Genomic DNA, 23,044 nt, shown 5'->3' with positions numbered 1-23,044 from the left:
TCGGTTTTTCGCTAAAAAGGCATCATTTCAAAAACTGAGAAGCCAATTGATAATTCCCTTCGCCGGGATGAAATCATGATATTGGTAGCGATCAGTAAAATTTTGCAACACTGTCAGTTCGTTTTGAAAAACATTACTCTCTGTAATAGAGGGTAATAAATGAAGTTGAGCCAATGGGGGAATACTCCACTCAAACAATCGAAAATGAGATTGAACTTCAACAATAAACAAAACAAACATTTTTTGGTTTTAGTACATTTATCTTAAACATTGCAATGTATGTTTAACATAAAACCGTTTAACTTAAAAAGTTTTTTTACCTATTTTTATTTCTGTGTATTTTTTAAACAATTTTGTTCTATTTTTCCCATTTCCAAAAGCCCTAATAATTAAAATTTTCTTAATATTGAAACCCGTGTTTTAATTGTGTTTCTTGGTATAGCTTATTTGAAAGATAACATTCGACTCTTCTAAACACAAAAATTGATAGAAATCCACACACAAGTAAGAACGGCAGGATCGATCTTTTTCTACCCTCCACAGCGAACTGTATTGAAGTACATAGGACAAATTAGTTTCCTTTCGTTTATGAAAGTACTAAGCTCTTCCTCTATGTTAAAGCTTGTTCCTTGGATGAGCAGAATATCTCAACAAAAGATAATCAACTTATATAGATAAATCTCTGCATTGTGGTTTTCTCCCATTAAGAGTCCAAAATACCAAGTTACATCCACTTCAAAAAAAATGTTACGAACTCCTTTAAAAGAGCTCACATTTATCATTTTCCGAATCGAGCTTCAGCTGACACCACACAATACCAAATTACAGAAAACTCGATTCAAAAACTTGACAAACCAGTACCGAGAATTTTCTGGATGAATATTTGTAACTCTAACGAAAACTATTTAGCAATGTTATTTCTGTTGGAAATTTGGGTAAAAATTTCAAAATACCGAAAATGGGGAGGCACCCTTCTATGGGGGTTTTATGAACATGTGGACCTATACCGATAATTCCCTTCTGGAATGTTTTATACCACCGACAGAAACTAAATATCAAATGTCATCCATTACGATTTGAGAATAACGCTAAAACCTTCAAAATATCGAAAATCGGCAGGTACAGTTCTATGGGGACTATACATGGGAGGTTCTTTTTTATGGGGGTCATATGAAGACGTGGACCTGTACTGATAATTCTCTTTTGGACGATTTTTTACAACCATGGAATACTAAATACCAAATTTCGGTGGGATATTAAAGCCACGAACTTCAAAATTCTAAAAATCGGGAGGTACCCTTCTATGGGTGCTATATAACAATGTGGACCTATACCGACAAATTTCAGGTGGAAAATTGTATACCACCAACGAAGACTAAATGCAACATTTCAGCCTTTTCGATGGGATATTGATTGATAAAGACGTGGTTTTATATCGACAAATTTCAAATGGAAGGTTTTAAAAAGGTCAAAATGGCCATGGTCAAATTTCAAGCAACTACAAAATGTAACTCAGATCCCAATATACATCTTTCTAGAATACACGAACTCTGTATAGACGGTTCTTAAAGGTCAAAATAGCAAAGCAAATGTGATTTGTATCCTGTTGTTTTCTGGTTCTGGTCCACAGATAATAAACCGTTCAATATTCCAAGAAACAACCAACTACCATAATGTATCAAAGACATCAATAAACAACTTTCTGGAACATGTGAAATGTCTATGAACGGTTCTTAATGGTAAAAATAGCAAAACACTTTAGAAAATATTCAATTTTTACACTTTTTCTCCGATTCTGGTCCACAGATACCGAATCGACCAAAAATTAAGAATACCGTCAACCACAAAATTGTACCTAAGATTTCTATAAACACTTTCTAGAACATATGCATTTTATCCATAACCTATGTGGAATCTCCTCTTGAAATAACATCCTTTGCAACTGTTGCCACATACTGCACCGGCTTAACGGGGCTTTTCAACTGGTTTGGAGAAAGGAATACGGGCAATTAAGATTCTTTTGGGTAAATGAGGATATAAGTATGATCGTAGATGACCTTCAATTTCCACCAAACGTGCCCTAAATATATATTCTAAATATATTGAAATTATCTTCCGCTTCCAGTAAAAAAGCATATTGAATATATGTATATCGCTTAAGAGTTTTATTTTTAAATTGAACACATCACATGGGTCTTCTGTAGACCAGACTTCCATTGGAAACCATACAAAGATAGACTCCAAAATTATAATTCTTTACCAAAGTTCAAAAAAGCAGACTTTGGGCCAACATTACGATAAAAGTCTCTCAAAGAGTCTGAGAAATTGTGGAAGCCGGTTGGACCTACAGTCATATAAGTGTTTTATTTTTGTTCTCTTGCCATAGACCCCAAATGATGATCTGAAATATTTTTTGTCTGAGTGTATTTGTAAACAAGCTTTTCGGTCATATACCATCTGTGTGTCCCATACATACACACACTGACTGACTGATTTGCATACACAACAACCCTATTTTCTATGTGTATGCGTTTGTATGCAATTTTTCCCAAACAAAAATCATGCGTTTTTTAAACGCAAAATATTCTCCTTTTTTCTGCTTTTCGGTGCAAAAAAAAACACAACACAAAATGTGTGCACAGAAATCAACAAAGTTTGAGTTTTTAAGTCTCTTGAGGACATTAACCTTTATGTGGTGCAAAGCCAGCCAGAACCAAAGCCAGAAAAGCCCGAGCCACAGCATAATATTGCACATAAACTGCATAGGCTGACGGGCTGGCTCGCTGGCTGGTTGGCTGCTTTGCTAGCTAACATGAAGTAGTAGTTTATGTCTCACGCACAGGCACTCAGACTCATACACGCACCAAAAACTCATACGCACACACAATCATGGTCACAGCACACATAGTATGCTGATGAGACATGCATTTAAGTCATAAGTATGTAGGTAGACTGCATTTTCGTTTTAATGAGAGAAAGGAATTGGAAATGGGGGAAAGAAGAACAAAAACAAACAAAAATCATGAATTTGAACTAAACTTTAATGCTCAATTTCCATTTCCATTTTTTCGTTGTTGTTATTGCTGCTTGATAAACTCGGGTTTCATTCTATTTTTGTTTCAGCTTAGTTTTTTTCTTATTCGTTCGTGCCCCTTTTATTTGGCCCTCTTTTGCATTTTTCTTGATGTTTCATATTTTGAACTTTGTTTGAAATTTTTGTATTTGCTGTTGTTGTTGTTGCCATTTGAATTTCTACAACTTCTATTGAATGTTCGTTTCAAACATACAAACGCACCAACACAAAACATGCACACCGTGAAAAATAGAAACTAAAACACTATGAGTTTTTTAGCTCACCTTATTCACCCTATTCCGAAGTCCAATAATAAGCGTGTACTTGAAGATGTATGCAGGTGTAAAATTAGAAAATTCCAATACAATAGTCTGCCCATTAATGCCCTATACAAATGGACTAAGATTTGTTTATACATACATATACACATATATGTGAAATACTCTACCATAGACAGAGATTGATAGTGGGTAAATAAGCGGTAAATGCCATCACAAACTATAGATGTTTCACACAGTATTTCCTGACCTATGAAATACAAATTGAAGAAAATTCCCCATTGACAAACTTCAGGTGTAGTTAGCCATTGCGTACAGATCTGATTCTAAATCTTAAAACTTTTAAACCCGATTAGATTCAAGCTGTTCCAGGCTTTCTCCCTTAATCATGAGATACAATTTGCATGATAAAATACCCTCAACTTTCAACAAACGAGATCAATGTACCTCTTAGGTCAAAACAGCTCAACTCGAAAGAGAATTACTATAAAATGACCTTCGCCTTAATAAGGCAAAACAAAAAAAAATGATTTCAGCATGAGCCAGGCTGGGATTCGAAACTGGGTCTCCGAAAACCAAGTGACACGGTTGCCAGCGTCTTAGCTTTCTAAGCCACTATCAACTTGTCAAAGTTTCCGTTGACAAATATTGATGTTTAAAAAATCTTCTGATACAGAAGGACAGATACTAATAACGGTAGAATAAAGCTGCCATAGTATTTGTAATAAAAGCATTGAAAAATAGGCCATTAGTCGGACTATAGGAAAAGTTTGGAATCAAATAACTGGCATTAAAATAAAATAAATATTTCGAATATACAATTTTCGAATGATTTGTGTTACAAATACTAGTTACCAAGCTTAGCCTTCGTCCACCCACTAAAAGCTCAACTCGAAAGAGAATTAATTAAAAAGATCACTATAAAGTGACCTTCGCATTAATAAGGCAAAACAAAACAATGAGATCTGTATATATTTTAATATTATTTTGAAAGTAATTCATCTACTATTAAAGAAGAGAACATCGAAATTCTTGTGTCTCTTACAGATTTTATTTTTATACCCTCCACCATAAGATGGGGAGTATATTAAGCTTGTCATTCCGTTTGTAACTACTCGAAATAATCATTGTAGACCCCACAAACTATATATATTCTTGATCAGCGTGCAATTCTACATCGATATAGCCATGTCCGTCCGTCTGTCCGTCTGTGGAAATCACTCTGGCGTCCGAACGGATTGAAATAGGTGAATGAAATGTTTGTAAAATATATTATATGTTCGTAGGACTTTTGGTATTTAATGCGAGCTATGTAGGTCCACGTTTTTGTGTAGCCCCCATACAAAGTGACGCGTGACGCGTCGTCGTTTTAAGGAATTTTTAAGATATTTGTCCCATTTGACCACCGAATCGATTATAATTTAGTATTATGTGCTTTCAGAGGCTAAAAAATATTTCTATCAAAGTTTGTTTATATAGGTCCACGTTTTGGTATAGCCCCCATATAACACCCCGTATATAGTACGCGTCACTTTACCATATTTTCAATGTATTAGTCCCATTTGACCACAGAATCGGCTGTAACTTTGTATTTTGTGTTTCCAGAGGCTAAGAAACATTTCTACCATAAAATGTTTACATAGGTCCACGTTTTGATATTGTCCCCATAGGACGATACCTCCCGATTTTCGGTATTTTGAACGTTTTAGCCTCATTATTACACCGAAGTGGCTGAAGTTTAGTATTTAGTCTTCGTTGGGGGTACAAAACTTTCCCCCAGAAATTTGTAGGTATAGGTCCACGCCCTCATATAGCCCCCATAGAACAGTTCCTCCAGATTTTCGGAATTTTGAAGGTTGTGGCCACATTAATCCACCGACATAGCTGAAATTTGGTATTTGGTCTTAATTTTGGGTATTAAACGTTCCATATGAAATTTGTTGGTATAGGTCCACGCCTTTATATAACCCTCATAGAACTTACCTCCCGATTTTCGGTGTTTTGAAGGTTGTGGCTTCAATATTCCCCAGAAATGGCTGATATTTGGTATTTAGTCTACGTTGAGGGTATAAAACTTTCTCCCAGAAACTTGTCGGTACAGGTCCACGCCTTAGTATAGCCCCCATAGAACGGTACATCCTGATTTTCGGTATTTTGAAGCTTGTGACCTCAATATCCCACCGAAGTGACTGAAATTTGGTAGTAAGTCTTCGTTAAGGGTATACAACTTTCGACCTGAAATTTATCGGTATAGGTCCGCGTCTTCATATAGCCCCCATAGAACGGTACCTCCTGATTTTCGGTATTTTGAAGTTTGTGACCTCAATATCCCACCGAAATGACTGAAAGTTAGTAGTTAGTCTTCGTTCAGGGTATACAACTTTCCACCTGAAATTTGTCGGTATAGGTCAACGCCCTCATATAGCCCCCATAGGACGATATCTTCCAAATTTCGGAATTTTTGGAATTCACTTCAATACAGTTCGTGGTGGTGGGTATAAAAAATTCGGCCCGGCCGAACTTAACGCTTTTCTTACTTGTTAAAATTAATATTTCCCATAGACCATCCCTCGACTACACTTTTTTCAGATGTAATTCGAAACATTTTAGTTGTAATTCGTAACATTTCATTTGTAATTCCAGAATTCGAATTATTCCATTTGTTTTTAGAATTATTCCATTTGTAATTCGAATTATTCCATCTGTAAGTCGAATTATTTTATTTAAAATTGGAATTATTCCATTGCTAATTCGAATCATTTTATTTGAACCTCAAATGTCAAATTTCAGCTAGTTCGGTCAAAAAGTGTAGCTAAAATCCATTCGGGTTGTAGCGTTATATGGGGGCTATACCAAAACATGGACCTATGTTGACGATTTTTAGTGGAGAACCATTTGAGAACCTCAAATGTCAAATTTCAGCTAGTTCGTTCAAAAATTTTACCTAAAATCCTCATAATATCTTAATTCGGGTGGTAGCGTGATATGGGGGATATACCAAAACATGGATCTATGTTGACGATTTTAAGTGGAGAAGTTTCGTGACTGCTGAAAACCTCAAGGGTCAACTAACAGCAAGTTCGCTTAAAAATTGTAGCTAAAATCCTCAAAATACCGAAAATCGGGGCTACCGTTATATGGGGGCTATACCAAAATATGGACCTATGTTAACGATTTTTAGTGGAGAAGTTTCGGTACCACTGAGAACCTCAAATGAAAAATCGCAGCTAGGTCGGTCAAAAATTTTAGCTAAAAGCCTCAAAATACTTTAAATTGTGAGGTACCGTTATATGGGGCCTATACCAAAACGTGGACCTATCTACACCATTTTTGGTGCAGAAGTTTCTTAACATCTTGAAACTCCAAGTGGAGCACAAATTGACTCCAATTTGGGCGGAAATGTATCTAATATCCTCAAAATACCTTAAATTGAGAGGTACCGGTATATGGGGGCTATACCAAAACGTAGAGAAATTTCTTGTCCATTGGGAACTTCAAATATCAAATTTCAGTTGTTTCGGTCAAAAAATGTAGCTAAAATCCTCAAAATACCTTAAATCGAGTGCATCCGTTTATGGGGGCTATCCCAAAACGTGGACCTATATCTTCGAAATTGACCTGCCTATGTAAAAAGGACACTCGGGTGCAAAATTTTAGCGTTCTATCACAGTTATAGCGGACGTTAGAGTGATTACCACAGGAGGACAGACGGACATTGCTAGATCGTCTTAGAATTTTATCCTGATCAAGATGTTACAAACAGAAAACCAAACCTTATATACCATTCATACTATTGTGGAGGCTATAAAAATAACAAATGAAAACGGTGCTAAGTTCGGCAAATTAGATTTCAGCCATTTCGGTAGGATTAAACAATTTAGAAATACCGAAAATTGGGCGGTAACGTTATATATATCTTTAAGAATCAATATTTTAAAGCGTGGAAAGCTACTAAAATCACCTAATTATGGAATGTTCTCGCCTAATCGACAAAAATATTTCCTTAATGGGCGTAAATACGAAAATAAAGATGTGAAAATACGGAAAGGAAACAAATTCATCACGGAATTTTTTTTCATGATTGTCCTGATTGTATAGCTCCAACAGAGACTAAATACCTAATTTTAGCCACTTCGGATGAATAATCTGGCTAGCATCTTAAACACACCGAAAATCGGGAGGTACCGTTTAATGGGGGGTATATCAAAACAGGTCCACGTACCGAACATTCTCTGCAGAAACATTTTAATCCCCCGCCCCCAAATTTCATCCATTTCAATTGGATAATTAGGCTAAAACCTTCATAAACATTTAGTAAGTTGACCTGCACCGATAAATTTCTAGAGAAAAGGTTTGTAGCCACAAACAAATACAAAATACCAAATTTCAGCCATTTCGGTGGGATAATGAAGCTAAGTCCTTTAAAAGGCCCTCAATCGGGAGGTACCGTTCTATGGAGGGTATACCAAAACGTGGACCGATATTATCAATTTTCAGTACCAATCATTGTGAGGTAGGTAACATAAACAATGGGTCTAATTATTCCACAGACAGACGTAATTAACAATGTTTAAACCAATGAACGCAAACAAACGAAACGATTTCCGTACCATTCACACAAAGTCTCACTTCACTTTTTCACTTTTTCCTGAATCGTTTCGTTCTTAAAACAAAACAAAAACACAAAGTTTTCAAATGAAAAAGAACATAACTGTACGATTTCTGAAATGTACTTCGGCTATGCTGTTCCGAGTTGTTTCATTCACGAACGAAACAAAATGAATCGTTTGCAAACGTTTGCTGTGCGAAATCGTCAATGACGCATTCAGACTCACACATTTGATTGTTTAACGACCTAACAGACATCAACATGCATGGAACATACTGCGGTGGATGTTTCAATCAACCACCAAACGTTTGCCGTGTGTATTGTATGGTTTCGTTTTCTATGAGTTGTTGTGAAGTTGCGAACTTTTCGTTTCACACTCACGAATGAAAACAAAACGAAACTAAACAGCGAGTTCGTTCAACTTGGGTTTTGTTTCGGTTTGAAAAATACAAAACGATTGCAAACGTTTCATAAAGTTTATTCCCGTACGCTGGTTTAAACAGAATCAAATTTCAGCGTTGTAACAAAGACCTTTCCCCTAACAAACACGCAATAGTGTTGTAGTCAGGATTGCAACTACTACCCGCGATTAAAATTTGATTTTTAAAATAGGTGCGAAAAAGTTTTGCGCTTTAGCGGAGGAGTTACCTGTTAGAATGGACCAACTAGTCCATCTTAGAAGTGGATTTTATTGGAGCTTTAGACCATTATGCCACGGACTGGACCAACAAAACATTACATCGTTGTAAACAGAAGTACCTCCGGTCATTATGTAAGGAAGTATGGACTTGGCCCAAACAAAATTTTATCGTTGTAATAGGGATCGCGAGGCTCCCTTCTAGAGTTATTATGGGAGCAATTTTAGCTAAATTTTTTAGCATTTGTGAGGGAGGTGCCCGAAGAAGTGTACCGATATGGCCCATATTCAAAATTGATCTAAGTTTGAACAAAATATTATGAGATGCAAAGCTTTGTTCAAACCGGTTGATCCGTTCGAGAGTTATCGTGCACATCAGCCGGCTAGGCAGACAGACGGACAGGACTAAATTTTCTCCAAATTGTATAACGAATAGTTTTGTCTAGGGCTGAGGTACGGACGATGAGGAAAACCAGAATATATATTCGGGTCGTAAAAAAAGTAAATGAGAATTATATTCCCAACACTTATGACGAGCTTAAAAATTGGGATTGGTTCTGGGGTATATTCATCGCATCACCCATGTTCGATACCAAAAGCTGGATAAAATGCTCCTTCCGCATGTTCAATCCACTATCTGTATCAGTTACCATCATCTTAGCAGGAGAAGGTGCTTTACCCTGCAATCTGGTGTTTTAATCCACGGTAATATTTTCGGACTCAAAGCCTGTGCTCGTAAATTTCATTCGTAAAACCATCTTGTAGCACGAGACCACTTAATGAGAAGTCTTACATGGTCGAAAAACCCATATTACCCTGCAGTCTAACCTGTAGCTTCTCTGTATACAAGTCCTTCATGGAAACTGGTGCATCACCGTGGTAATAAGTGCGATTTCGGATTCAATTTAAAGATATCCAATCCCAACTGAAATTAAATTAGTTCCGATAGGAGACCCACAAAAGAAGTAACACCCATACAAATTGCTAAATCTCCTTGTCCAATGGATCAATTATTTTAATGTAATACCCACTGTAGGGTATTACCTGAAAAAATGGCGCCATATTTTCTTAACCCCTAATCTACACGCACTCAAACTCCCCATAGTTGTTATTCAAAGTTGTTTGAAAAGTTTGTTGTTGTATTCACCACTTGCTTTTGTTTAGTGTTTTTTTAACTAGTTGGCCAAAACCAAAACGCACATACGCATGCCATACAAATGGCAATGAAGAAGAAGAAGACGACGAACTAATAGTAATAGAAAAAATTGAGCCATGCTGTACAAAAAAAACACGTCACGTTGTGTCACGCTGGTGTGGCCCGCCGCCGTCTTATCGACAGCTAACAAACGACCTAAAATACATTCGCAAACACATACACGCACACACTCTCAAACATGCTGTTAAAATAAAACAAACATCGTATTCAAATGCAATTGCATTTTTTTGAAGAGAATACAAAAGGGAAATATGGGTGGGTACTCGTTGGCATACCTTGAATATACACACACCTGTGTACATACATACATACACACATGCGTTCGTGTTTATCTTAAAATGTTTGTTTTTAGTTTGAGAAACGGATTTTGGAGATGGAGGAAGACCAGAAAAAAACGCACCAACCAACCGCTCAATTAATGTAAATGGAGTCACAAATTGTTGTGCTAGGGCTCTTCATTCAAAGCCAGGGTGTTCTCTCAGTGGCCATCATCAATTTACCGGGCTTTGTAGTGTGTGCCTGCTGCCAACTTGGTGTAGTTTTGTTGCTGGTTTCAAACACGTTGTACTCCTCCTGCCCGATAACTCTGTTTTACTGCAGCTTTTGTTGTTGTTACTTCTTCTTCTTCTCCGTTTTTAGTTGGCAGTTTAGGCTTCCGGTCGTCTACTTTTGTTCTTCTTCCTCTATTACTTCTTGTTTTTTCCCTCTCTATATTGTTTGTTTAGAAAATAGAATTTGAAATTCTAAAATTTCGTCTAAATGCATGTGTTTGCGTGTATTAGGGTATTAATACATAAAAGGAGTATGAACAATTATAACATACAAATTACTCATACGACACATGCGACGAGTTATTTACTCAAAATATTAGCTCTCTTTATTTTAAATATTTAATTATGCATTTTATTTCGAAGAAGATAAAACAAATAAAAAGTATCAGTCAGCCTGTGACATAAAAGAAGAAGCAAAGCCAATATCGGTGATTTTCCCAATACATTACTGCTGTAATACGGACTGCGAGCCCTTTCCAAAACAAAAATTATCGGAGGGTATCATTAACTTTGTCATATATGTATACTTTTTAAACAAATTTCCTAGAGACCAATCACAGCAATTAATGTTGAATTTTTATAGATTTTTTAGAGGATTAACATGGATTTTTAACAAATTTTCTATAAGACTTCACAGCAATTATTGTGGCTTTTTAAACAAATTTTCCAATTAATGTGGATTTTTTTTTTAAATAAATCTTCTAAAGAATAAACGTCGACATTTTAACAAATTTTCTAGAGGACATTGCAGCAATTTGCCTAAATTTTTGTATTCAAATTTCTAGAGGGTTTTCACAGCAATTAAAGTGGATTTTTTTATTAACAAAATTTCTAGAGGACATCCACAGTAATTAACGTGGATTTTTAAACAAATTTCCTAAAGGACATTCACAGCAATTAACTTGGATTTTTAAACAAATTTTCTAGAGGACATTCACAGCAATAATGTGGATTTCTAAACAAATTTTCTAGAGGACATTTGCAGCAATTAACGTGGATTTTTTAAACCAATCTCCTAGAGACATTCACAGCAACTAACGTGGATTTTTTAAACAAATTTTCTAGAGGACATTTACAGCAATTAACGTGGATTTTTAAACAAATTTTCTAGAGGTCATTCGCACCAATCAACGTGGATTTTTTAAACAAATTTTCTAGAGGACATTCATAGCAATTAATGTGGATTTTTTAAACAAATTTTCTAGAGTATATTCACAACAATAAACGTGGATTTTTCAAACAAATTTTCTAGTGGATATTCACAACAATAAACGTGGATTTTTCAAACAAATTTTCTAGAGGTCATGCACAGCAATTACGTGGATTTTTTATACCCTCCACCATAGTATGGAGGAGGGTATATTAAGTTTGTCATTCCGTTTGTAACACATCGAACTAATCATTTGCGACCCTATAAAGTATATATATTCTTGATCAGGATAAAATTCTAAGACGATCTAGCCATGTCCGTCTGTCCGTCTGTCCGTCCGTCTGTCCGTCTGTTGTAATCACTCTAGCGTCCGCAATAATTGAGATAGAGTGCTGAAATTTTGCACCCGAGGGTATTTTATCCATAGGCAGGTCAAGTTCGAAGATGGGCTATATCGGTCCACTCTTTGGTATAGCCCCAAATATAACGGTACCTCCGGATTTGAGGTATTTTGACGTTATTCGCCACATTTGCAGACCGAATTAGCTATAATTTGGCACTTAGGGTTCCTAGTGATCAGCAAACTTATATCCCAAAGGATATGGGCATAGGTCCATGTTTTGGTATAGTCCCCATATAACGGTACCTCCCGATTTTCGGTATTATGAGAATTTTAGCCACAATTTTTAACCGAACTATCTGCAATTTGACATTTGAGGTTCTCAGTGGTCATGAAACATCTCCACCAAACATCGTCAACATAGGTCCATGTTTTGGTATAGCCCCCATATATTGGTACCTCCCCATTTTCGGTATTTTGAGAATTTTAGCTAAAATTTTTAACCGAACTAGCTGTAATTTGCCATTTGAAGTTCTCAGTGGTCATGAAATATCTCCACCAAACATCGTCAACATAGGTCCATGTTTTGGTATAGCCCCCATATAACGGTACCTCCCGATTTTCGGTATTTTGAGAATTATAGCCACAATTTGTAACCGAACTATCTGCAATTTCACATTTGAGGTTCTCAGTGGTCATGAAACATCTCCAGCAAACATCGTCAACAGAGGTCCATGTTTTGGTATGGCCCACTTATAACCGTACCTCCCGATTTTCGGTATTTTGAGAATTTTAGCTAAAATTTTTAATCGAACTAGCTGTAATTTGCCATTTGAGGTTCTCAGTGGTCATAAAACATCTCCACCAAACATAGTCAACATAGGTCCATGTTTTGGTATAGCCCCCATTTAGCGGTACCTCCCGATTTTCGGTATTTTGAGAATTTTAGCTACAGTTTTTAACCGATATAGCTGTAATTTAACATTTGAAGTTCTCAGTGGTCATGAAACATTTCCACCAAGCATCGTCAACATAGGTCCATTTTTTGGTATGGCCCCCTTATAACCGTACCTCCCGATTTTCGGTATTTTGAGAATTTTAGCTACAATTTTTAATCGAACTAGCTGTAATTTGCCACTTGAGGTTCTCAGAGGTCATGAAACATCTCCACCAAACATCGTCAACATAGGTCCATGTTTTGGTATAGCCCCCATATAACGGCATCTCCCGATTTTCGGTATTTTGCGAATTTTAGCTGCAATTTTTAACCGAACTAGCCGTAATGATCGGTATTTTCAGAATTTTAGCTACAATTTTGTCTATTCAAAAATAATCGTCAATATAGGTCCATGTTTTGGTATATCCCCCCATATAACTGTACCTCCCGATTTTCGGGAATTTTCAGTGGTAACGAAATTTCTTCACTATAATTCGTCAACATGAGTCCATTTTTGAGGGTCTACATTGTTTTGATGAAACTACCCTCAATTTGACTCTTGAAGTTCCCTGCAGCTATAAAACTTTTCCGCCAAAAATTTAAAGATCGGTTGACTCTCTGATATGGCCCCGTAGGTGGTACCTTTCACCTAGCTGAACACATTTTTTTAGATTAGATTAGATAACACTGTGCAACAAAATGGAGGTGAAAGTCTGGGGCACGGAAAATTTCTCTTTGGGAAGAAAGGCCTTGGTGAGTATATTATGAACCCCGAAGGACAGATGCGCCGTGAGTCGAACTTCCACGTTATGGCGTGGTGAAATTTTTGTTAGAGACCCTGTGGGCCATCAGGAACTAGCGTTATATCTTTGTTCACTGTTGCTTAAGTGCTCTACAAAAACAACAAACAAAGATATAATGCTAATGGATGATGGCTTACAGGGTCTTTTGCAAAAACTTCATCGCGCCATAACGCGGAAGTTCGACTCACGGCGCATCTACCCTTCGGGGTTTTTAATATACACACACCAAGGGCATTCATCTTCAAAAGGAATTATCTCTGCCCCAACATTTGTGTTCACATTGTAATTTAAACAATAGTGGGAGGCAGTAGGAGTATATCCATTGTCGAAAAGTTGTTACACCTAAAATTGTGAAAGCACCCTAATTATTCCATTTTAATTAAGATTATTTTATGGTGGAGGGTATAAAAAATTCGGCCCGGCCGAACTTAACGACTTTATACTTGTTAAACAAATTTTTAGAGGACAATTAAACCAAATAACGTTGCTTTTTTAAAAAAAATTGTTTAGAGGACATTCACAGCTATTAACGTGGCTTTTTTAAAAAAATATTCTAGAGGACATTCACAGCAATAAAGTGGATTTGTTTATTAACAAAATTTCTAGAAGACATCCACAGCATTTAACGTGGATTTTTAAACAAATTTCCTAAAGGACATTCACAGCAATTAACTTGGATTTTTTAAACAAATTTTCTAGAGGACATTCACAGCAATCATGTGGATTTTTAAACAAATTTTCTAGAGGACATTCACAGCAATTAACGTGGGTTTTTAAAGAGGTTTTCTAGACGACATTCCCAGCAATTAACATGTATTTTTCAAACAAATTTTTTAGGGAACATCCACAGCAATTTATTTGGATTTTTAAACAAATTTTCTCGAGGACATTCACAGCAATAAACGCGGATTTTTTAAACAATTTTTCTAGAGGACATTCACAGCAATTAACGTGGATTTTTTAAAGAAAATTTCCAGAGGAGAAAATCCATAGCAACTAACGTGGATTTTTTACACAAATTTTCTAGAGGACATTCACAGCAACCAACGTGGATTTTTTAAACAAATTTTCTAGACGATACTCACAGCAATTAAAGTGGTTTTTTAATAAATTTTCTCGAGGACATTCACAGCAATAAACGCGGATTTTTTAAACAATTTTTCTAGAGGACATTCACAGCAATTAACGTGGATTTTTTAAAGAAAATTTCCAGAGGAGAAAATCCATAGCAACTAACGTGGATTTTTTACACAAATTTTCTAGAGGACATTCACAGCAATCAACGTGGATTTTTTAAACAAATTTTCTAGACGATACTCACAGCAATTAAAGTGGTTTTTTAATAAATTTTCTAGAGGACATTTACAGCACTAAAATGCACATGCATTAACGTGGATTTAAAAAAATTCTAAAAGACATTAACAGCAATTATCGTGGATTTATAATGAAGAGAAGGTTTTCCTTGTCTCATCGGATGCATCAGGTTTGCCACAAAGAGTCTATGTAGTGGACTTCTGAGTTTATGGCATTAACCTAAATTCAATAAAATATCTTCCGTATCGATCATAAATCAAATTTTCGCTAAGCCACCCTAATCAATGAAACCACGCATAGAAAAAATACTCAAACCTTATTTACGACAGGCAGCAAACAACTGTAAAAAAAAACATATACACATAGCGTTTAAATGGCTCACGTGCATCCGTTTATATGACTTACAATAGCAGTTGTTTGTTTGTTTTTATGCAGCTACGTATGTAATTACATATTTAAAACTTACTTAGAATCCATAACAGCAACATGCGTGCATTTTGGCCTAACTGGTCAAATATTCAAAACGTCAAAAATAACGAACAAAATAAAAAAGTTTTTTTTTAACATTACACCAATGTAAACGTGCGTAAACATTTAAAAGAAAAATGGCAGGAGGCAGTCCACTTCTGGAAACAATTCTATATAATTTTCTTGGAATTCAAAGTGGATCATAAAATTAGCATATTTGCTTTAATTTTAACTGCTGCTGCAAATAGCTTTTGTCAAGCATTTGGGGTTTTAATACAAGAATGGCATGACCCAGTTTACAATTAGGCAATACATTATTGAAAATTTGTCAATGATCCATTGGCAATTAGTCAATGCTCAATTGGTCTAGTCCGCATTGAAAATGTGTCATTGATCCAACAATTTACCAATGATTTTAATTTGACAGTTGGTCTGTGATACATTGGCATATGGTCAACGATCCATAGGATATTGATCAATGATCCAATAAATAATGTTCAATGCAGATAATTGGACAATGATGACAAATTAACAAATGGCACATTAACACTTGTTCATAGTTCTATTGGCTCTTGGACAATGATCCATTAACAACAATTGTTCAATGCTCAATTGGTCTAGTCCCCATGAAACATTTTCCGTGATCTGGCAATTGATCAATGATTCACTAACTATTGATCAAGGATACATTTTAAATTGTTCAATAATGAACTGACATTGGTTTATAAATCATTGACCACCGATCCATTAAATATTTTTTTACGAACGATCCACTAGCAATTGAAAAATGGTTAACGCTCAGTTGGTCTAGCTCCCAATAAAATTATACATATAATATTGATCAATGATCCATTAAATATTATTCAATACAATAATTGATCAATGATCCACAGTCTATTGTCTATCCATTGAATTAGTCACGGAACCATTAGTAATTCGTCGAATATCAATAGGCAATTGGTCATGTTCCATTGACGATTGGTCAATCTCCCAATGATTATTGTTAATGTTCCATTGATGCTTGGTCAATATCCAATGGACACATGGGCAATGATCCATTGACAATTCGTCAATGCCCATTTTGTCTAGATCTCATATAAAATTTGTCAGTGATCCCAGTGATCCGACAATTGATCAAGGATCCATTGCAAATTACTCATCGATCCCCTGGCATTGGTCTATTAATCATTGACCAATTATCCAGTAAATACAGTTCAATGATTCAGTGGATCATTGATTTATGGATTATTGATCTTTAACGAATTTTCTATATATTGAAGAATTGTTAATTTCCACTGAATCATTGAACTGTATTTACTGGATAATTGGTCAATGATTAATAGACCAATGCCAGGGGATCGATGAGTAATTTGCAATGGATCCTTGATCAATTGTCGGATCCACTGTAATTGGCCAATGTTCTATAGACAATTGGACAATTGTTCAATGCTCAATTGGTCCAGTCCCCATTGAAAAATTTTCCGTGATCCGACAATTGACCAATGATTCAATAACTATCATCAATTTCACAATGATCAACAGACATTAGTCTAGGAACCAGTGACCAATGATCCATTGAATATTGTTCAATAATTCAATGGCAATAGATTTGTTATGACTTCTAACGTTTTTAATAAAAATAATTTTTCTCCCCCTTTCCTTTATCGATATTTTAATGTGATATTATTTATATTTTCTTTTCTTCATATTTTTAGGCTTAGAAAGGGTCGCTGAGGAGTTAATGGGGCGCAGGAAATGGAAGCAATATCAAGATACATTAATGCGAACCCACTTAAATTCCGACCAATTTGTCGCAACAATCGAAGACAGCGATATCGAACTGAAGAAAGAGCTGGATAAGCTGGAGGAAGATATTGAAACACTTGACATTCACAAAACATCCACAGTCAACAACAGCAACAATAATAATAACAACAACAACAACAATTCTAACCTCGAAGATAACCACCGCAAAGAAATCAATCAACAACAACAGCAAAATAAACATCACACTAGCATTAAACAGAAGGAAGAAAAGGATAATAATAATAAACAACAATTAGAATCACAAGAAAATAACTTAGATACAGGTATGAAAGGGAAATGAAAAGAAAAATCGAATGGAATGTTTTTCTTTAATAATATGAAAACTAGTTCCTATCTATAGTTTTCTCTAGTAAAGAGTGTTTAGCAAAAAAAAACTAATTACGAATGACTGTACTAACCCATAATTTTAACTAGAGCGTGTCGTCAGAAAGATGTAGTAAACTAGTTATGGCCTTTAGTAACAAAAGAATTACTACTACTTCTCTACAACGAACTTCCCTGTAACGAATACTTCTCTATAACGAAGTTGCTTTAGAGCACTAGTGGAAATTCTCACACAAAATAATCTCTCTAGAACGAGTTTTTTCTATAACGTGGTAACTAATCGGCCCTCAAGTGCTACGTTATAGACAAGTCTGACTGTATGTATTTAAGAGCGACACGTCCTTGTTCAAATAAGGGGATAGGAAGGACATTTGAAATGTGTTTTTGCTGGGATATAAACTACTTTTCAAATTCTTTAGAAAATAGGCCATAATCTTCTTTAAACAATTTACTTTTAATTATTTACTTTTAATTACATATGTTTTTATTTTTACTTAGCATCACAAACTCAAGGTGTAGAAATTTCTAATCAGAATAACAACAACAATTCATCACATAACAACAACGTTAAAAATAACATCACAAAAGATAGTTCTGAAACTGTTCAGACCATCACCCAACCGCCACAATCAACACCATCGCCACCATTACAATCACCGCCACCACCCGAACCCATCGATTGGAAACCGAATGATAAGTGTCATTTCTGTATTAACGGCAAATTACTCACACTGAACTCCAAAGGTGAACTAGTGGCCGAATCTGGCCCAACTGGGTCCGAAACGGACCACATAAAAAGAGTAAGTTTCCAAATTTTTTTGTTCGATTTATTTAAATTTTTTTAAATATATTTGTTTTCGTTTTCTCTCTGTCATTGCAGCTTGATTGTGACAGCGATTCGAATGAATCTTCTAAATTGCCCACAACAGTCAATACAAACGGTAACGTTACATTAATGACTGGCACAAATACATTGACTGGAAGTAATCGCCTGACCCTAAACAAATTACTAACACAAAAAATGACATCAATGGATTCGATGGCAGCCCAGTTTGCAGCCATACAGAATATATTACCAAGTAAGTGATGAAAATAAAATTAAATATAGATACTAGATCCGTCATATAAAACTATCAAGTACCACTTAACCGTCAGTGCTTTATTGCAACGACAAACATGGGAACGAACGAGAGAGCTGTTGATAGATTAACTACTGAGTCATCATTAAACGATTGGTTTGTAATACATACCGAGATAATTAAACAATGATGCATTGACACTTGGTCAATGATCTATTCGCAAATGATCAATGCCCCATTGATCGACTCCCGGCTCACCCAACTGTTCCAGCATTACCATGGAGATTCCATCAGGGCCCATCGCTTTGGATGGTTTATCGTTCCTGAAGACAACACCTTCCATTGTAAATTGTGATGGTTCATCCTCGACAGGAAGAGATCTCATGCGACGTAGTACTCTTCTTTTCGCCCTGTCACTTCCGGGCTGCTCGAAAAACTGTCGATTGAAATAACTTGCACACCTCTTCGTATCAGTCAGCGTTACATCGCCAAACGTAACTGAGGTCCTATCTTCCGTCTTTGCAGGGTTCGAGCTTGACTTAACCATTGCCCACAATTCACTTGTTCCGGCTTCAATGTTGCAACTCTTCAGATGACGCGCTTGCGATCACCGACCAACCTGTTAACTTCCAGTGTCAGCTCCCTCACCATGGGGTCACTGGGGTTGGCAAGATGAAGCTCATAACGCTCATTTGCTAATTCCGTCGCCTCTTCTGGGAAGTTTGGTTTCACTTCGGGTATTCAACCAGCAGGTATATGGCGAGCGGCTGTAGCAGTGATAATGTCTCGGAAAGTCGTTTCTGCTACCAGAACATCAGTAGGGTTGAGCAGATTAGCTTTTCCATGATTGATGAAATTGCGGCGATCAGAGGTGATGAAATCGGGCGGTCCACTGATGAATACAATTATAGGGAGATGATCTGACCCAAGATAAACGACGAGTTTTCAGGTGACGTCATTTGTCATACCAGGTGACAAGATGGTTATTTCTGGCGAACTGTGACACTATCCGCTAATTCTGATCGGGGGCGTCCTCATTGCCTTGCAAAACGTAAAGCTATCAATCTGTTTCTGCTACCAGAACATCGTAGGGTTGAACAGATTAGCTTTTCCATGATTGATGAAATTGCGGCGTTCAGAGGTGGTGAAATCGGGCGGTCCACTGATGGATACAATTATGGGGAGATGATCTGACCCAAGACAAACGACGAGTTTTCAGGTGATGTCATTTGTCATACCAGGTGGTTATTTCTGGTGAACGATGGTTATTTCTGGTGAACTGTGACACTATCCGCTAATTCTGATAGGGGGCGTCCTCATTGACCTTGCAAAACGTAGAGCTATCAATCTGCTCAACTAGCTCTATACCCCTCTGGTCGTTTCCGAGGACTGAGCGCCATAACTCATGATGAGCATTAAAGTCCCCCAAGACCAGACCAAAAACGCGCTAATGTTGGGCATATAACCTGGAGTACAGCTATTCATCGGCAGGATGTATACGTTCAGCAACTGTACCTTGGCAATTCCACAGCTAACTGCTACGCCCATACATTCCTTGTACGGATCATTAGACATAGGCTTAAGCGAGATAGGTCTATACTGAACTGACTGGTGTAATAGGAATTCTAATCCTCCACCTCCACTTTTGGTGCGATTATTCCTCAGTACGTTTTAACCATCACAACGCTGTCAGTTGCATTTGTTGCATCTGACTGAAGTTTGCATGTTGTGGATGCGGATGTGACAAACTGAATTGGTTTTTCTTTGGGGTTTTCCTTCGTCCCGGCACGGACCAAAATAATGCGGGGCAGGCATTTCAAGATATGCTGCTCCCAATACAGGAAAACGAGACAAATACAAACATGTGTACACTGAGATGGGAGCCGCTGGCTGGAACGTGGGTGTTGTGTAGTTCCGGGTCAATACGGTGTCGAAGAACCCGCCGCCTCGGGATTGTTGTTCAAAGACGAAAAATAATCCTCAATTTTGGAAAATACGTAATTCTTGCAAATTTCTGGAGAAAGAAACAGCTATTTCTCAGAAACTTATCCGTGTTACCCAAATGACATTTAAGTTTTATCCACGTTATCCAAATGTTGTGAATGCATTTCACGAGTCGCCCAAATAGAATGATCTATGATTTATCCGAATAACCTGTTGGACTTACCCACGACTTTTATGACTTATCCGCGTTGTCTAAATTGAAAAAAATATATATCCGATTAACCCGTTGAACCTATCCACGAAATATAGATAATATATAATGGCTTTCTTTGTATTGAATGTAAATAATTTGAAATTGAATTGAAATTTAAAGTCCATTTAGTTAATTTGTTTAAAATAAATTATTTTTAAATTTGACTTATTTGTTTTGTCCATATTATCCAAAAAATAACACAAAATACATATGTTTCTTTTTCTTTCCAGATTTGAATTGGATAAATCAGCAACAACAACAACAATCTCAACCAGATTCGGTTACACCAACTACCTCAGATACATCAGCCGCCGCTATTAGTCCTTCTCTAAAGGATTCACCCAGTCCCAGTGATGCCACCGGTGAACAACCTTTAGATTTAAGTTCCAAACCGTCTCCAAATTCATCAATTAGTGGTGATTTGAAGAGCGTTAGGTAAGTGAATAAAAATATGTTTTGAGTAAATATTTCAAATCTTGATTTTGGGGATAGCCTTTCTTCATCAAAAATAATACTATAGCTGTAAAATAAATAATAACGGTTAAAAATCGTCTGCACCAAAATATTGTGAATAACAATGTATATTTGTTTAAGCCGATAGCCTTTGTTGCAAGTGCTTTGTAATTATAATTTTATTATAATTTGTTATTATAATAAACATTTAAATACATAAATAAATAAAAAAATGTTTATTTGTTATCTTGAAATCTTATAGCAGACCTTCTTATAATTTTGATTGAAATACAAAAATATCACTTGTGATAGATTTCAGTACAGAAAACTATTTCTTCTGAAGCTATCATAACATACTAATATTTTCTTATGGAAAAATATCATTCATTGATCATTGTTACAACCACTCCACCCAATTTGATTTTTTTTTTTTTTTTTTTTTTGTATAAAGAAATCAATTTATAAGCTACTAATTTGGCTACACTTCATGACTGGTTGGCTGAGAGTGGAGTAAGTTTTGTAGATTAATATTCACATAAAGCCCTTAACATGTCAAAATTACCAATACATGCATGCACGATTTTTCTATGCATGTATTTCATTTGTAATTTCAAATTAATGTGAAATTTCTATGAAATGAAAATCCTCCATAATCTCCCAATTCACAATTTTTAAGGTTTCGCCACCCCCCTCTTTAAACCTCACTGAGGTGAGTAGATGGTGATGATGCTGCACTTGACTGCAGCCTGCCTGCAACAAACGGCTACAGAGGTAAATTGGAAGTGAAACAAATAATCCCCAAAACCCCTTAATATACTTTGGAACTTGTACACACACACACGAACACTCATACTCATACATTTTTTATGTAAAATACAAAAAGAGAACTTTTAATTGCGCAAATGCAAAAAAACGACATAAAAAATGGACAAAAATAAAAATTGGTTAACAAACAAAAAAAAAATAATAACAAAATTAATGGAAAGAGGAGAGAATAATGGTGTGGATCACACAAAACATTTTAAAATGAACCAAAGTTAATTGCAATGCAACAACAACGAAAAAATTAATACCATTCACCGAAAAAACATGACGATAACAGTAGTAGCAGCAACAGCAACAACAACAACGACAATGGCAATAATAACAAAAGTGCAACTGACACTGTCCTTTAAATGACAGCGAGCAGCAGCAACAACAACAACAGCAGCAATAATGAGCAAATGAATGGCATGTTACACATAAAAGCTCATACATACATATATCAACAAAAATGCACACATATTATTATACTACGGGAAAATACACATTTAGCCAAGAATCCCTTTACATACTACCTTTATAAGCGTATACTTAATGTTGTTGTTGTTTTCGTATTTGGAGGGAAATGTAGCAATTTTTGTTGTTACAAAAGCACCACTGACAACAACGAAAAATCAAACAGCATTAAGTTTGGCAGGAACGAATTTTGTTTGCCTTACCCATACATTCGATTCCGCGGAATGGAAAATAAATCAAGTTCGAGCGGGCTGAACTTTTTATATCCTCCACCACGGACTGTTTTGAAGTAAATAGGATCAATTAGTTTCATTTCGTTCATGAAAGTTCTAGGATCTTCCACTACGTTAAGGTTTATTCCTTCGAAGAGCAGAATATCCTAACTTTATATTGATAAATATTTGCGTGAAGGTATTCTACCCATTAATATTCCAAAATACCAAGTTATAACCACTTGAGAAGGCAAATGTAGCGAAGACCTTTAAAATAGCTCACTTGGGGTGTAATCGT

The 23,044-nt window shown here is 36.0% G+C and overlaps 1 protein-coding gene across 10 annotated transcripts in view; it reads left to right on the top strand.

Moving 5' to 3' along the window:
* Eip93F (Ecdysone-induced protein 93F) overlaps positions 1-23,044 on the top strand; it is a 561,454-nt gene that overhangs the window by 495,610 nt on the left and 42,800 nt on the right. For all 10 annotated transcript variants that reach the window (XM_073958914.1, XM_073958915.1, XM_073958918.1 and 7 more), the window contains 4 exons: positions 17,092-17,466; positions 18,026-18,327; positions 18,408-18,606; positions 21,034-21,238. In XM_073958914.1, coding sequence (XP_073815015.1) covers positions 17,092-17,466; positions 18,026-18,327; positions 18,408-18,606; positions 21,034-21,238 — 1,081 coding nt within the window. The remainder of the gene's footprint in view (positions 1-17,091; positions 17,467-18,025; positions 18,328-18,407; positions 18,607-21,033; positions 21,239-23,044) is intronic.

This window comes from Musca autumnalis, unplaced genomic scaffold, assembly GCF_047663935.1.
Source record: "Musca autumnalis isolate F117 unplaced genomic scaffold, ASM4766393v1 scaffold_1, whole genome shotgun sequence".
Lineage (NCBI taxonomy): Eukaryota > Metazoa > Arthropoda > Insecta > Diptera > Muscidae > Musca > Musca autumnalis.
This window is presented reverse-complemented; position numbering and strand designations above follow the sequence as displayed.